Genomic DNA, 18,208 nt, shown 5'->3' with positions numbered 1-18,208 from the left:
CCCATTCAAACTGCCCCCTCCCCAGGTACTTTTCCCTGCAACTGCAAGAGATATTGTACATATCCTTGGGCTTGGCCGGCACGCCTGCCGCGGACTGGGGACCTGTCTGGAAGGTTGAAGCGCAGGGATTCGGTTACGGCTATCGTGAGGAGCATGGACATGAACCTGTTCATGGCAGAAGGTTGTCCCCGACGTGTTACGACCATACCCGACAGCAGGTCTGGGTTGCATACCCAGAGAGGAAGGAGCTCAACTGTGGGAGGCAGTGCAATGCCTCGATGGTGGAGTGGGTCGCTGGAGGTCTGGCAATAGCATGGAGTTTGGCTGGAATGAGCACCGCTCCAAGAGGCCAAGCGTGTGGACCAGACACGGCTTGCAACAGCGGAGGACACCTCTGCTACACTTGGCCAGTCTGGCCCTGCAACACCTGCAGGACAATAGGCCTTCATGGTCAGGCCAGAAACCATGCACTTACAACAACTGGGACATGAAAATGGCACTCTGCATACTGTCTCAGTGTACTACTGCTATATACTTGCACTGTATCTAAGATCTAAGTGCTTATGTAAAGTAATACTTGTACAGAACTGTATACACAAATGAATTTCACTTTAACTCAGTACATGTGACAATAAAGTACCATTGAACTTCCCCTCTCAGTTCCATCCAGGGATTTTAGCAGCTTTTTCAGATGAAATGGCAGTTCATGTATCTTATCTACCTCAGCTATTCTATCTAGTGCTCCTTCTGTGGCCTCCTTTACATTGGAGAGACCAAACGTGGACTGGATGCCCATTTCGATGAACTTTGGCTGAACATATGTTGGATCTCCCAGTTGCTGGTCATTTTAACTCCCTGACACATACTGACATTTCTGTCCTTGACCTCCTCCATTGCCTGAGTAAGGCCATGTGCAAAATGGAAAAACATAATATTTTATGTCATTTAGATGACTTATAACTCAATGTTATGAACACTGAAATCTCAAATTTCAAGTAATGCTTTCTCCCCCCCCCCACCCCCAACCAATCATCAAGGTATGCACCCATATCTCCCAATCTTCCCTTCCCTCATTATTTAACACTCTTTAGTCTCCATTTTAATTCCAGACTTTGCTACTTACTCCATCTATCTGCCAATCCAAACTGCACCACCACCTATATTCACCTATCAACGGCCAGTTTTTGTCCTGTCCCAACCTCTCTTTCCCAACTCTCTCTCCCCACTACATCAGTCTGAAGAAGGACCCTGACCCAAAACACTGCCTGCTCATTCCCCCCACAGATGCTGCCTGGCCCACTAAGTTCCTCCAGCACTTTGTATTTTGTTCAGAATTCTATCAGAGGGGGAAATAGTGCACTGGCTGAGGTGAATACATAGTTTAAGAGAAAATCGCTGTGGATTATGATGCCATGTGTTGGAGTGGGTGTAAGCTAGGGCAATGTTTTAGACTCAAGTATCTTCATCTACTTCATCAAAGAACCTCACTCTACCAAAAGATCAGAAGTGGGATGCTCAGAATGACTGCAAATGTTTACCTTTCCTCAGATGCTGAAGCAGTCACCCATCCAACAAGACTTGGATTGCCTCCAGGTTTGGGCTGATGAATGGTGGGTAAAATATGTACCAATGGCGTGAGGAAATGATAATCACAAGTAAGAATCTAATCATCCCCTCCTGATGTTCAACAGGATTATGATCAATGAGTCATGGACAGGACAAGGGGAGGAATCACACATCATAGGAGTAGATTTAGGCCTTTCGGCCCATCGAGTCTACTCCGCCATTCAATCATGGCTGATTTCTGCCTCCTAATCCCATTTTCCTGCCTTCTTCCCATAACCCTTGACACCCATTCTAATTAAGGGGGCATGAACATCGACTTCTCCCAATTCTGTTAGTCCTTGCTGTCTCCTCCCCTTCCTCAGCTCCCCTGCTGTCTCCTCCCACCCTCCAGCCTTCCGGCTACTCCTCCTTTTCCCTTTCTTGTCCCCACCCACCCCCACCCCTGATCAGTCTGAAGAAGGGTTTCGGCCCGAAACGTTGCCTATTTCCTTCGCTCCATAGATGCTGCTGCACCCGCTGAGTTTCCCCAGCTTTTCTGTGTAACCTTCGATTCTCCAGCATCTGCAGTTCCCTCTTTAACACTAATTAAGAAGTTGTCTATCTCTGCGTTTAAAATATCCAATGACTTTGCCTCCACAGCCCTCTGTAGCAATGAGTTCCACAGATTAACTACCCTCTGACTAAAGAAGTTCCTTCTCACCCCTTATCCAAAAGAGCGCCCTTTATGAGGCTATGGCTTCTGGTCCTAGGTTCTCCCACCAGTGGAAACATTATTTCCACATCCACTCTATCCATGCCTTTCATTAGTCTGTAAGTTTCAATGAGATTACCCTCTCAACCTTCTAAACTCCAGCAAGCAGAGGTCCAGTGCTGTCAAACACTCATCATATGCTAACCTATTAATTGCTGAAATCATTCTTGTAAACCTCCTCTGGACTCTCTCCAGAGCCAGCACACTCTTCCTCAGTTATGGAGTACACCCCTTATCAGAATTAAAGCATCCACATAAGTACTGTTGTTACAGTATAGTGATGAAGCTGCACATACTGCAGAAAGCAACTAATTGGAATCTCTGTGGCTTCTCCACCATCTACTTGGTGAAGGCAGATATATTTTTTTAGTTTAGTTTAGAGATACATAGACGGGAACAGGCCCTTCAGCCAACCAAGTCCGCGACGACCAGTGATCCCAATACACTAGCATTATCCTTCACACTAGAGCCAATTTACAAATTAAAAAAAAAAAAAAAATCAAAGCCTAATTAGACTCCAAACCTGTACTTATTTGGAGTGTTGTAGGAAACGAGAGCACCCAGGAAAAACCCACATGGTCACGGGGAAAACAAACAACTCGATAGAGACAGCACCCGTAGTCAGGATCGAACCCGGGTCTTTGGCGCAGCAAGGCAGCAACTCTACTACTGCGCCACCTTGCCGAATATGTTCCACAAGCCTGGATGAGGGATGCTTTAACCACAAACAAAAGGTCATCAACTTACTGGGCAATGTGTTAACACCGGACAAAGCACTATATACTGCATTAAACCTTGTCGCCAGCAACAGTGGCAGTCCACAAAATTCATTGCATTGATTCGCGAAGGCCTCTTTGATAGTACCTCCAAAACCTTTCCTCAAAGCAAATTAAAGGACAAGGTCAGGAACAACATGGGGTCACCAACACCTAAAAGCCGAGTCTCACGTTGCGAGTTGACACAAGAGGTTCCCCGAGTCTCCCCCAGAGGGTGGACCGGGGGGGGATGGGAGTCAGCAGGCACGCCGGCTCTTGACTATTTTCTGCATTTCATCGTAAAATGTTCCTGTTATTAAAAAATAGTAATGTCTATCCTGTCATGAGTAATGTGTGCGCCTGCAGCCCTTCACCTCCACCCCCCTCCCCTCAGTCCGACACCGAGATCCTGCTCAAGATGGGCAGCTGCCGGCTGGATAAAGTGGCAGCGGGTACCGTAGTGGCAGAAGCTGATGGTGTGCAAGGTACGTCTTGTTCTTGGGGTGGCAGATGAGGGGGCGCAGCTTGGGCTGTGGGAGAACTGCCGCTTGTCGCCGTAGCAGCCCATTGGGGTGCGGGTTCCTCTGGAGTTGGAGCGGGGCTGGGCTGGAGTTGCTGTTGGCTGTGGGTCTCTGGGTTCTCCGTGCTTACAGTGGGCCTGGAGGTCGGTGTCCCGTTGGTCCTGACGTCTCCGGCTACCCCCCTGGACAAGAGCTGAGACTGGGAACTGTACCGCCCTTGTCCCCTCCCTCTGCAACTGCAAACAACCCCACTCTCCTGCTCACCTAACCAACCCCCCCCCCACCACCTTTCCCTCCCAACTCCAGTCCCGTCCCGACCCCCTGGGAAACTGAAGGGAGCGACTGCCCCGGGGCGACTGGCACTGACCTGCTGGCATCGTCGACGTGAAGACAGTGCAAAGCCCCCGCGCCGGTGCAATGGGCGAGGAGCTGGAGAGGGGAGGGAAGGGGTCACACACATGGCCGGGAAACAGAGGGGTGTAGGTGGGGGTGGTGACTGATAGGGCCAACAATGAGTGGAGAAAGACAGAAACACCGACGTGCAAAGGAGACCTACAACAGTGCATGATTTCTCTCGCGTTATGGCAGGTGATTGTCGCTGGGAAACTGAAGGGAGCGACAATCTGCTGCTGCCTGCCCGCTGAGTTAAACAGTTCCCACGGTAGACTCACGATACACTAAGGTAAACGCACGGGCCACTACGTTCTTACAACTAGTTAAAATGTTTCAATTCTTAACCACAAGAGTAAATTTGACTCGTGGAAAACTTTAAACATGTTTGATTTGTTTCAAGAGTTGACAAGTTTCACGGGTACCTGCCGTTAGCGCCACGACTCTCTAAGTTGCGTCCACGAGTTCCATACTTTAATCGTACATTATTACCACGAGTTTTAACTCGGGGTACCTCTTGTGTCAACTCGCAACGTGAGACTCAGCTTTAAGTCACTTACAAGTGACACAATCTCCCAGTTCCAAGGAACGACCCGTTATTTTATTACAACTGGGTCTAAATCCTGGGAGTGGTGGTTAACAAATACTCTCTGAAGATCAATGAATGTTATCCTTGCATTCCTCGATACTCAATAAATAAAGGCATGGGATTCTGCTGGCAACGTCCGCCACTCTGAGAAGAGCTGTTGGTATTTACCTATTTTAATGGAAGCTAGAGACTTCTGCACGTCCTGTCAAAAAGAGAGGGCTAGAATTTTCACACAATACCGGACATGCAGCAGGTCCAACGGCAGCTCAATCATGCTGAGAAGCCTCTGCAATCACACTGGAGACATGTCTCCTGGATCCTATGCTCAATTAGCTGTTTAATGCTTTATCAATGTCAGGCAGAGTTTAACATTTTTACGGCTCTGGCAGCTGACAAAGCTGGTGGACGATCTCTGTCAAAGCTTTCAATAGCATTTTGGGCTTGGGGCTTCCGAAGTGCATCCCTGGAAATCCTGCTATCACTCAGACCCAGCAGCAGAAGTGCAGGGCATTTCTAGCCAAGATCTGGACCAAATGTATAGGAAGGAACTGCAGATACTGGTTTAAACCGAAGATAGACACAAAATGCTGGGGTAACTCACTGTCCTGCTGAGTTACTCCAGCATTTTGTGTCTATCCAAGATCTGGACTAGTTAATTTTGTATAGGTGACAGCAGAGGGTACTTGTGGGAAGCAGGCACACATCAACAAGATTTGGCCCAATAATTTGTAAGATGAAACAAAGGAAGGAGGTACCATTCTGTTGTAAAGCAACAATTTCCAATGGCTTAGATTTCAGTGACTAACTAAAATTAATGAGGTGTAGATTATAAAACATTGTTATCTATTCAAACTGGTAGGACAAAAGTCAGAAGATAGACACAAAAAGCTGGAGCAGCTCAGCGGGTCAGGCAGCATCTCTCTTGAAGAGGAATAGGTGATGTTTCATGTCGAGACCCTTCTTCTGATCCCCTTCTTCAGACAAATGTCAGCAAGCACAACAGTAAGAGCTGTCTCATGCATTTATGTTACACCAGAATCATGTCTGCTGCTATTTGGAACCACTGAAGTACACGAGCAAGGTAAATCGAGTAACTAATCAACTGATGTGAAAGTGTAGGAGAAATAGTGAAGTCTTATGATGATGTCAAAAATTAGCAGAAATTAATTCACAATATCATTAATGGATGCATGCTCCCCTAAATCTTCACCATCAATTTCTCCAGAGGAACTTTCCTCTAATTGATTGGATTATTGTACTGCAACAGTGATGAATCCTGGCATTTACATCTTTGCCTTGTTAAACATAATTATCAGCCCACATCCAAATTCACATGCTCTTCCAGATAAGATTCCTAAATAATGTTCATAGAGCAACTAGGTTTTTGCTATAATTTTGCTACAGGCTGGCACGGTGGTGCAGTGGTCGAGTTGCTGCCAGAGAACACTAGAGATTCGGGTTCGATCCTGACTAAAGAATGCTGTCTGTACGGAGTTTGTACGTTCTCCTTATGACCACGTGAGTTTTCCCCGGGTGCTCCGGTTTCCTCCAACACTCCAAAGGTGTACAGGTTTGTAGGTAAATTAGCTTTGGTAAAAATTGTAAATTGTCCCTAGCGTGCATAGTGCTAGTGTACGGAGTTCACTGGTCGACGTGGACTCAGTGGGCCCTGTTTCCACGCTGTATCTCTAAAACTAAAACTAACCAAAACCTCCTCTTCAAAGATCGATTATATTTGGTATTGTCCCAATAATGCTGGCTCGATCTGCCCATTTAGATTGGTTAGCACCGATGAAGAAAACACAAACCAGAATATAGAATAGTAAAACACAGGAACTGGGTCTTCACCCCACAATGTCTAGACTAAACATTACGCCAGGACCAACCCTTATCTGCCTGCCCATGATCCATATCCCTCCATTCACTGCACATCCATGTACCTATCAAAAGGTATCTTAAATCCCACTGAACCTGCCTTCCAGGCACTCACCACCACTGGAAAAATTAATACAGGCATTCACCACCTTGTGTAAAACGACTTACTCTGCACACCTCCTTTAAGCTTTGCCCCTCTCACCTTAAAGCTATGCCCTTTAGTATTTGATATTTAAATCCTGGGAAAGAGGTACTGACTGTTTATCCTATCAATGCCTCCCGTAATTTTATATACAGGTGCACAACCTTTTATCCGGTTCCAAATAACGAAAAGCTCCGAATAGCAGACATTTTTTCGGTCCTTGAAGAAAGGTCCTTGAAGATGTTCACCGAGTGCGGCCCGCAGAGGTGACAGCGGAACCTCCGGTCGGTCCTCGAAGAAAGGGGAACTGAATCCCCATTCATAAAAGAGAAGGTGAGGGTATATTGCGCGGGAGGGTTAATAATTGACATTCTGCTGCTGCCTGCTCGCTGAGTTAAAAAGTTCCCACGGTAGACTCACAATACACAGTGTATCGTGAGTCTTGCGTGGGAACTTTTTAACTCAGCGGGCAGGCAGCAGCAGATTGTCGCTCCCTTCAGTTTCACCCCACCTACACCCCTCTGCTTCCCGGCCATGTGTGTGACCCCTTCCCTCCCCTCTCCAGCTCCCCGCCCATTGCACTGGCACGGGGGCTTTGCACTGTCTTCACGTCGGAGTTGCCAGCAGGTCAGTGCCAGTCACCAGAGATGTCAGGACCAATGGGACACCGACCCCCAGGCCCACTGCAAGCACGGAGATCCCAGAGACCCACAGCCAGCAGCAGCCCAGCCCCGTTCCAACTCCAGAGGAACACGCTCCCCGTAGGGACAGAAGGTGATGGTGTGCAAGGTACGTCTTGGTCTTGGGGTTGCGGATGAGGGGGCGCAGCTCGGGCTGTGACGTCTCCGGCCACCCCCGTGTACAGGAGCTGAGATTGGGAACTGTGGGGTTGTTTGCAGTTGCAGAGGGAGGGGGCAAGGGCGGTACAGTTCCCAGTCTCAGCTCCTGTCCAGGGGGGTGGTCGGAGACGTCAGGACCAACGGGACACCGACTGCAAGCACGGAGACTCACTGCCAGCAACAACTCTAGCCCAGCCCCGCTCCAACTCCAGAGGAACCCGGGTTGCGGATGAGGGAGCGCAGCTCGGGCTGTGGGCGAACTGCCACTTGTCGCTGTAGCGGCGCATCGGGGAGCGGGTTCTTGTTGGTCCTGACGTCTCCGGCCATCCCCCTGGACAGGAGCTGAGAGACGTCAGGACCACCAGAAGCCGCTCCCCGATGGGCCGCTACAGCTACAAGTGGCAGTTCGCCCACAGCCCGAGCAGCGCCCCCTCATCGGGACACCGACCCCCAGGCCCACTGCAAGCACGGAGATCCCAGAGACTCACAGCCAGCAACAACTCTAGCCCAGCCCCGCTCCAACTCCAGAGGAACCCGGGTTGCGGATGAGGGGGCGCAGCTCAGGCTGGGGGCGAACTGCCACTTGTCGCCGTAGCGGCCCATCGGGGAGCGGATTCCTCTGGAGTTGGAGAGACAGGGAGACAGCGGCTTTTGAGAATGGTGGGCAATCACTTCCAAAGTTCTGCCCACACAGTCAGTACACCTCTCCTACACTTGTCTCCCGCACTAAGATCATCTCGCAGAGAATGATCCCAGCCTAACCCTCCCTATTCTCTCCTATTCTGCAAGAAAAAACTACATTGAACTCAAACTCGCGATCGAGTAACTGCCGGGATCGAGGCGCAAACTCGCGACCTTGCGGATATGAGCTGAGCACTCTACCACTGCGCCAGCCGTTAAAATCTACGCTAAAAATCTTCCATTCCAAAAGCCGAAAAATTCTGAATTACGAAAAGTGTCTGGTCCCAAGGCTTTCGGATAAAAGGTTGTGCACCTGTACTTCTATTCTATCAGGTTTCCCTCCAACTTCCAGCATTGCAAAAAAAGCAACCCAGTCTGTCCAACCTCTCCCTGTAACTAATACCCTCTAATCCAGGCATCATTCTGGAAAACCTCTCCTACACCCTTTTCTGAAGTCTCCACATTCTTCCTGTGATGGGACCACTAGAACCTTATGCATTACTCCAAATGCAGCCTAAACAAAGCCCAATAAAACTGCAAATATCATCTGAATATCTTAGAAAGGGTCATCCCTGATGCAATAAAATTAATGAGTGAGTCAAAGGTTTTGTATTTGCGGTCCCCGAAACTTATGAAGTGGTGTATTAGGAAGCAGTTCAGAAAATATTGACAGGGTATCAGATAGCCAAAGGCTTACTTTTAAGCCTTGATGTACCTGACAACATAAAAGACAAAATATTTTGAGTGGGCTGTTAAAGGTGTTGTGGGTTGCAACTTCTGTTTGATTCTCAATGCCCTCAGCTCAGTATCTTTCACTAACAAGCTCTGCTTTGAGCTGGTTACCTGTGTGTGTTGGCATGATCAGAACGCATGCCTGAAGGGTGACAGTGGGTAGCAGATGAGCTGAGGGATTCGCAATGAAGGAGAAGTTTGCCGCAGCAAAATGCAGTCAAATACATCTGTTAAAGTTGAAAGGGGAAGGCTTGAAGTCCACAAGTAGGTGACCAACGACAATGCAGCAAATGAAGGAAATTAGAACGACTGATTAATAATATTAGATGGAGATGTACAGATTCAATCCACCACTGTATTTTGTTCGGAAGCAACATATATACAGGTCCACCATCGATTTACCAGCAACTGATGGTATGGCACCTATTTTAATCTGGACAAAATTCCATGACATCACTTGAAATCCCCCCCTGGAAGTCCCCCCGAAAATGTGGTGACTACGTCGGGTGAGACGGCCGATCTCTACCTCATCGGGACATCCGCGCTGGTCGGCCTGTCAAATTTGTCCCCTGCAGCCAGGGCTCTGGAACTCTGGCCCGGCCAGAACCGGCAGACCTGCTTCCAAAGCTGACTTCCATGGCTGACTTTGCGGGCCTGTATCTCAGCCCCCCCAAGGCTGTGACCTCTGTTGGTCTGACAAAACAGATTATACGGCAAGCCTCTGGAACCAAGGGTGCCAGAAAATCGGTGTTGGACCTGTACATAACTCATTAAGATTCTTTTGACAAGGTGAAAAATGACATGTTTAATTTTATTATACATAGAAAATGAAATAAAAATTGAAGGACATATATAAATGTTTTGCTCACCTAATGCAGATAACCAATATGGGTATAATTCCTTGGTGAGGAGAGCATCATCTATTTCGAACAAGAATCTCTTCATCACATCCGCTACATCTCCCAGTTGATGTTCCCTGATTCTTAGCTTGACGTTTCTGGCATCTTTTCTGAATAGATCCAGGAGCTGGTTAACACGTGATGGTGTGCCATTTTTTTGGTAAATTCCTTCAGAGCCAAGTCCTAGGATTAAAAACAGTAAATATGTTTCAAGTTAATACCATGCGAGAAATATCTCCATCTGACAAAAAATTACGAATGTACACAGTTGTGTTAAACATGGATTCACACCACAGGCACATTGATAAGTCAAAGTGATGATTTAAAAGGCGAGGACTTCCACTAACATGTCGACCAATAACAGAATTATATTTTCTGAACCAATTGGCCTGTTTCAGGATGGCAAGGCTTTAATTTTTTTCATATTTAATTCTTTAAAAAATATATATAAATATTTATTTTTAATTTTAGTTAAAGGCAAAGCATTAGGGCCCTGGCCAACACTATGTTTGGGGATGTGTGGGGAGTAATGGGACAGTGGTACGCAGGATGGGATGGTAAAGGAGATAGAACAAGATTCTCTCTCAAAATAGCTGAGGTTGCTTTGGCTATGGGGTGGGAAACAACATACATTTTTTAAACAAATTTGATAGGAAATGTCAATTGCCTTAAAATTTACCTTGTTCCGTGCAGCTATTACTTTTCATTTAAATGAGTGGGTTCACTCTTCTAGTGCTAGGTTCAGCAGATTCTCCAGTAAAATTGCAGCAACTCAATTTTCCACAAGATGCATTTAATAACTCCCTTAACAATGCCAACCAGTTTAAGCAACACCAAGAAATCCAACCTCAGAATGAAAGATACAAAGTGACTACCAATAATGAAATAGCCAAATTAAAGATTCCTTCTACTGTTAAGCAGAAAATTTATGATCACCAAAGCACAGCCTAGTCTTTTCGACTTTATTCCTGCCTTTAGTCATTAGGAGTGTCTACATCACAGCTATCAGTTTCTTGTCTTGATTAGATCATAAATAATAGGAGCACAATTATGGGCATGTCCCACAGATGATTTTTCATGCGACTGTCAAGTTGCCGGCAGTCGCCTGAAAAACCGGCAACTGGAACGGCGACTGTGAGAATGGAACACACACAAACACATCGCTTCCTTCACCATAATGAGACCGCAACTCGTTCCCAGAATGCTGAAACTCCTCACGACCATGAAGGCGACTCCCCAGCAACCACCGCAAACATGTGGCAACTGCATAGTCTCCTGCAGGCACCTAAAAAGTCGCCTAAGTGGGACAGGCCCATTAGGCTATTCGGCCCTTCAAGTCTACTCCACAATTCATTCATGGCTGATCTATCTCTCCCTCCTAACCCCATTCTCCCACCTTCTCCCCATAACCTCTGACACCTTACAGGGAGAAATACATTTGCACAATGTGTAGTTCCCATAAATGTTTGGGTGATACTGGAAAGATTGGTCCTCAAGTACAACTGTGTTGCACCTATTCTTTGTGCCTCATTGCTGCTAATTTGTTTAAAACAAGAATGTGTTAAGCGCAAACATATTAGTAGCAGGGATTGCATGACTCAGGACTGCAGCTCTACACCATTCTCCAGGCACATTTCAACCATGTGGCCATGTGAGAAGCACTTTCCCAGTAGCATTTACACTTACAGTACACCATCAACGTACATATTTGAATTACATTTGGGCTATAACTGGAGATATTATCAACATATACGAACATTTTCTACAATGTTGGTCAAAACTGTTCTTAGGCAAACCAGACCAAGAGGTCAAAGTAAAACCATTATCCTTGATTTTAAATTGGCATCTTTCTTTTCACACTGCTCCATGATTTCACGCTGTAAACTCAGTTGCACTCAGAACCCTCCAGGGTAGCAGTAATCCTCCACTTCAGGTCCATCACTCATCTCCAACAGATAGACACAAAATGCTGGAGTAACTCAGCGGGACAGGTAGCATGTCTGCAGAGAAGGAATGGGTGACGTTTTGGGTCGAGACCCTTCATCAGACATCCCCAACCTCATCTATTCTGCCACAAGTGGCTGTGTCTTCAGAGGTCAAGGGTCTAAGCTCTGGAATTCCATTCCTAAAAATTCCTAAAACACTCCACCTGACATACCCCTCGTACAAAGCCTTTGATTTCAGCACTAATTATATCACAATATCAATTGGCATTTAATAACCCTCCTGTGGGGACACTGTTCCATTATCAGCTAAATAAACAAAATCTGGTTGCCTTGCTTTGCTTTGATGTTTGCTGCATTCACACCCTAATGAGTTGGCCACGTGGCTGCAGCAAGGCTGGAGGACGACTGATAATTTTCAGTGGAGTGAGCCGATAGCCTTGCAGGCCAACTTCATGCTGCCTTGAGCTGGTGCTAGGTGATTACAATAATATAAGGCTACATCGATGAGAAAAAACAAGGCAAGCTACCGTGTGCTTCACATTGCAGGATGCTGGGATTATTACAGCAAGCTGCAACACCAAATCCATGCTCTCCCTAAAATGATGCACCAGAACGCAGGTGTCTGCTTTGTGTGCAGTCCAAAACGAATCCCAGGCATGTGACGGACAGCTATTTGTCTTTGGACAAAGAAACCATATCCTACTCACACACAAGGTACACACAGCTCATTTCTGACAAGGGATAGATCAATACTACAGGTGAAAAGATTCATGTTGTTCACAACCTAACCATTTGATTTTTCTTTGTTTTTATAACAGGACTGGTTTAGTGGCTGCAGCCCACTGCAAACTATTCTTAAGGGAAATAGGAAGCTGGAGAGCCTGCTTTGAAATTCAACTTAAAGCTGGAGGTGCATACAACTTGTTTTTTTTCTTTTTAAAGGTTTTAACAATAAATTAAGATGACATTTAACGGTGTCATTTTTTAGAGTACATAGCGTTCTACAAAGGGATGATTCCATTATATTAAGTTGATAAACCAGTGAGTCACTGAAGCTTACATTCGCAGATGATGTTTTCAGAAGATAGACACAAAATGCTGGAGTAACTCGTCCCGAAACATCACCCATTCCATCCATCCAGAGATGCTGCCTGTCCAGCTGAGTTACTCCAGCATTTTGTGTCTATGAATGAATTAATATTATATTGTCATATGTGACAAGTCACAGCAAAATTCTTTGCTTGCATACGTAAGGTATGCAATAGTTGCCTACATAAACGGTGCCAATAAAGTTACAAACATCCGTGCCAGGTCCTCCTTTGTTCTCCCCACTCCCCACAATGTTCCCCCATGCGGGCTGGGTCCTCCTTTATTTGTCCCTACTCCCCACAACGTTCCCCCATGCCGGCCGGGTCCTCCTTTATTTGTCACCCCGGCAGTGGCATCCTCACTGCCACTTGGACCGTACTTGGCTGTCGGTTGCCGCTCTTATCGACCACTGCACCAACCTCTCCGCTATCGCCGCCAGGTCCCGTCCTGATGTCTCTGTGGCTCCGACTCACACCAAAAATCAAGCACCTATTTGAAGAAGGGTCTGAAGAATGGTCTCGACCCGAAACGTCGCCCATTCCGTCTCTCCATAGATGCTGCCTCACCCACTGATTTACTCCAGCATTTTGTGCCATACCTTCGAAGCACCTATTTACACCAGTCATGCATCTGTTGAGTCAACTGTCCAAATCTTCAAACCAGCATCTGCAGTTTCTTCCTACACCGAATGTTCTCAGAGTCAGCTCCTGATCTAGTTTCGTCATTCTATGGATAAAAAGTGCTCCTGTAGCAACTCTAGGTCATTCAAGAGGAGGCAGGCCGGACAATTAGCTCAATGTTGAACTGATATAATACTACAGTATGTATTACTACTGCAGCAGGATTTATTCTGACAGTTTCCTGTCCTCGAACCACCAAAAACAAAGTACTCCTCCCCTGAAAACAGAAAGTTTCAGGTTCAGGACACACTCCAGAGACGTGCAAAAAATTCAGGTCGTCACTCCAGTGTAGCATTGAGTTGCTGTTCCACACTCAAACATATTGGGTAACAGATGAAATGCTAAATTGATGACCTGTTTCCTTCTCTCAATGGATCCTATGGTACTTCTTTGAGAAGGAGCAGTTGTGACATCCACCAGTATTCTGGCCACCATTTATCCATCAATACCACATGTCTAAATTGAGGTTGCTTCACGGTTAGCTGACAGCTGTTTGTGGGAGTCAGCTGAGGGCAGCGACTAACTTGATGATTGAGTCGGTGTTGTACTTGGCCGCACAGTCTTGGGTGTATAGGGAGTAACACAGGGGATTGGGCACAGAACCCTGAGGAGCACCAGTGTGGAGGATCTTTCTTTTTACTGATGAGATACGTTAGTTACCAAGCCGCAGGTTCACACAACAATACTGCCTCGTGGGCAAAGAGTTTGCGCCGATAAACAAGCACCTATTTATGCCAGTCCTACATTAATCCTATTTAGTCAGCTGTGCAAATAGCCTGCCTCATGTCCAACACTCATGGTAGCTGAGGCTCAAGAATTACTTTGAAACCTGCAGAAAAGCATTATATAAATACAGATCTTTCAGTATGTTTTGTATTTGCAGGCAATTGAGTGATTCACAAACCACTTTACATTGCATAGCACTTAGCTCGGGATACAGCTGCTGACTCTTAACTCTACCTCAATCAATTATTTCTTGTTGTTCTTGAATCTTTTGGCAGTGTTTCCACAGCAATATTTGCACCATTCTGCTCTTTTGCATTTCCCTTTGTATTTATTGTTGTGTCTTTTTTACCATGCATATTGTTTACTGAAATCTTCCTGTGAATAAGGAATTTCACTGCACCTTGGTGTATTTGACAATAAACTAATCTGATCTGATCAATTTTTTCCCTTACTCTATTTGCAGTCTATGAACCAGTTTATTATTAAATTTAAAATTGAACATTATTTCTGCTGTGGAAGTAATAGCATTGTTAATTCCACAGCAAGAATTATATTTGTATCAAGATTGTGCTATTACTTTTGGTCTCAGAGCCGGGCATCCCAATTGTATAGTCTGCATATCTTTGTTTCAATTCCCAGTGCCTGCATCCACAGCAGAGAAAACATTGCCTAGAATTCACCTCTAGTTCGCCAATCACACTCAGGGAGGGTGAACAAACAGATTGTCTGAGAAATAGCAATGCCACGATGGCACACTGGAGCGTGCCACACCCAAAGTCGACTGTGTCACTTGCATATCCTGCGCACCAGCAGAGTGCACTTGATGCAGACGCTTATTTTTGTTTTGCTTCAGCTCAGCACTCATCTTTCAAACTGAAGGAAATCACGGCAGCAGCAGCAGTACAAGCAGCGACCACAGATAGGAAAAACAAGGCAGAACTGCAGGTGCGGAGCAGTCATCAGACTTAGAAGACACCACAGTGGGTACAGGGCTGAAGCAAAGCAACGGAGCCGACCGGAAAGGGGAAAACACGCATACATCAAAGGAATTAAATACAATAACCTAGAAAGTGTTGCAGTGGGAGGATAATTAATTAGTAGACAAACAGCAAAAACTGCAAATGCTGGATATCTGAAATAAAAACAGAAAATGCTGGCTGATACGCTCAGTATTTCTAGCATTCTCTGTCCTGATTTTAGACAGCTGTGGATGTGGCATTAACACGAGAAGCCAATAACAAAGATTATCACAGGGAACGTGTAGGCGGGTGAAGAGATGGGAAATAATGATTCTACTTGGAAAAAATCTGGAGATTTTGTGCAGGAGTGCAGGAGGACATAAATCCAGAGTGCAGACGAGTTTGCCTGCACAGCATTCCAATTGAAAGCCCCCGTTCCAAACAGCAGTCTGAAAACTGCCCTTCTCCTATATTCATCACATTAGCCTTCAATAAGGAGGATAAGGCGAACCGAAAATATAAATATTCAGGTTATTTGCAGGTGGCACAGTGGCACCGCTGGTTGAGATAATGCCTTGCAGCTCCAATCACTCGAGTTTAATCATGACCTCCAGTGTTATCTATCTGGCATTTGCAGGTTCTCCTTGTCATCCCATGGGTTCCATCCCAGATGCTCTGGTTTACTCCCACATCCCAAAAATGTGCACATTGGTAGGTGAATTGGCTACTGTAAATTGTCTCCAGTGTGTCAGTAAGTGGTAGTATCTGGAGGAATTAATGGGAGCACGGGGAGAATTAAATGGGTAAGAATAGGAGTGATGGAAATGGATGGACACAAAATGGATGCTTGATGGTCAATATGGACACAAGAGGGCTGAAGGACCGACTTCCATGCTGTATCTGTCTGACATTTTAAGAGAACCAAATGTGGCAGTGGCTGGATTTAAATTCCTTTGGCAAGGAGACTGGAAGCTCTGGGGCAGTACAGTGGCATAATGGCAGAGTTGCTGCCTTACAGCACTAGAGGCCCAGGTTTGATACCGACTACAAGTGCTGCCTATATGGAGTTTGTTCGTTTCCCCTGTGATCATGTGAGTTTCCTCCTGGGTGCTTCAGTTTCCTCCCACAGTCCAAAGACATAGAGGTTTGTAGGTCAATTGGCTTCAGTAGAAATTGTAAATTGTCCCAAGTTTGCAGGTTAGTGCTAGTTTACAGGTGTGATTGCTGGTTGGTGTGGACTTAGACCTGTTTCCATGCTGTATGTCTAAAGTACAGTCTAAAGATCACTTGCTGAAGGAAAGCAAGGTGGCCAACTATTCCAAAGGCAGCAAGAAAGTTGAGAAGGACATGGAGAGATGGTTTACCTCTCATTAGTACTGTGGGAGGAGCAGCAACCCCCTGGCTGGAGGCATTCAGGTGACACTCTAGGAAAGGTGAACATGTTGTTAGGAAGGAACAGCACACAAGAAGATTGGAGTGAAAAGAGTTGGACATGTCTTGCAGTTTGCAAAGATGAAGTCAAGGGTATATTTTTTGAAGAGAGTAATGATGGTTTATAGTATCTATGAGCAAAAGGAAATAAAACAGGACTGCAGTTGCTGGAAATCCTAAATAAACACAGAAGATGGTGGAATACTCAGAAGGCCAGACAACATTGCTGGAGTAAGAAACGTCCTTATGTTTCACAACGTCCAATTACTTTTCATCAGAACTGAATCAGGGAAGAAGATTAGATGTTAGCAATTCAGTTGGAACAGGATTGAAGGGAACATGTAGCAAGTCTTGTGGACTCCTTAAGCTTAGAAGGTGTGTGAAACTGGAGAAGGAGGTGGGTTTGAGGCAAAGGAACAAGAGACACTAATAGTGGGTTTGGCCTGGTGGGATCAGAGCAGAGAGAGAAGCAGTAGAGACAACAGTCATATATTCATAATATCAATGATGCAAGTCCAGGAAGTTCTCATATTGCTGGAGGTAAAGATGGAGTCGACAGTGGAGAGGGTCTTAAGCAGATGGATTATAAACTAGAAGATTATAAACCATGGTATTTGTTTACATTCAAGGAGGATTGTGGATTAGTGTGCAGATGAGGAGGTGAGTTGGGGGTGTCTAGTGATGTGGAATAAGTATTAGCATTTCCAGAAACAGTATTACAACCAGCCATTCACAGCCAACACAGTGGGAGCAGCTCAATGAAATCTGTTTGCTACATTTGTCAAACAAAATACTTCAAAACTATAAAACATATGGATGCAATTGCTTTTGGCATGAAGCAAGCAAATCAGTGCGACTTGCAATGACACCCTGTAGAAGGAGCTTGCTTACCATACTGTGTAACAAACGCGATACAGCTGTCCACAATGATGGGAATGTCATTTTTGCTGAGCTGCTGGTCTCGCAGTGCATTACCATCTGTACCTGCTGCTTTCCTTATGGCATCGTGCCAAGCCGTGAAATCCAGCTTTGTGTAACCGTGGATATACAAAGTTCTGAAAGGTGAAAACAAATTCTTAGCCCTTGAAGCAATGCTTCATTTGTGGCAGTTCAGATTCCTCTCACTGTGGAAGATTTAATGCCTTGGTGTCTGGTTCATAAAAGATAGCAACTGAAAATGGAGATTAATTTGCAGCTGTGCAATGAGAGAAAACAACCCTGTTCTTAATTTTAGATGTCAATGGATAGGAAAAATGAATTAATTTTAATAAAATGAGCTAATGCTACACAATGATTAAATCACACAGAGAGAAAAAAAATATATTTGTTGAGAATGCTGTCAAGCACCAACCAAATGGAACAAGAAAGAAAATGCTGGAAACTTCAGGAGGTCAGGTGGAACTCAGACCTCAGAGATAACTGTTTCTCTTTCCACAGATGGTGCCCGTCCTGCACTGTTAATACTGACCATTGGTTGTATTGTTCATTGCTAAAGCTTTTACTAGGTGCCTTGCAACACAAATGATCTGTAATTAGCTAACCAAGCACAAAGGTTTGAGGAAATTACATGCCACTAACATAGCTGCTTCAACTCCTGGCAATGAGTTCCAGGCACTCACCACCCTCTGTGTAAAAGA

The 18,208-nt window shown here is 45.6% G+C and overlaps 1 protein-coding gene across 1 annotated transcript in view; it reads right to left on the bottom strand.

Moving 5' to 3' along the window:
• Positions 1-18,208, bottom strand: part of arap2 (ArfGAP with RhoGAP domain, ankyrin repeat and PH domain 2) — a 349,086-nt gene that overhangs the window by 73,525 nt on the left and 257,353 nt on the right. The window contains 2 exon segments of the mRNA XM_055637821.1: positions 9,711-9,923; positions 17,463-17,626. Of these exon segments, the coding sequence (XP_055493796.1) occupies positions 9,711-9,923; positions 17,463-17,626 (377 nt within the window).

This window comes from Leucoraja erinacea, chromosome 1, assembly GCF_028641065.1.
Source record: "Leucoraja erinacea ecotype New England chromosome 1, Leri_hhj_1, whole genome shotgun sequence".
NCBI classification, from domain to species: domain Eukaryota; kingdom Metazoa; phylum Chordata; class Chondrichthyes; order Rajiformes; family Rajidae; genus Leucoraja; species Leucoraja erinaceus.
This window is presented reverse-complemented; position numbering and strand designations above follow the sequence as displayed.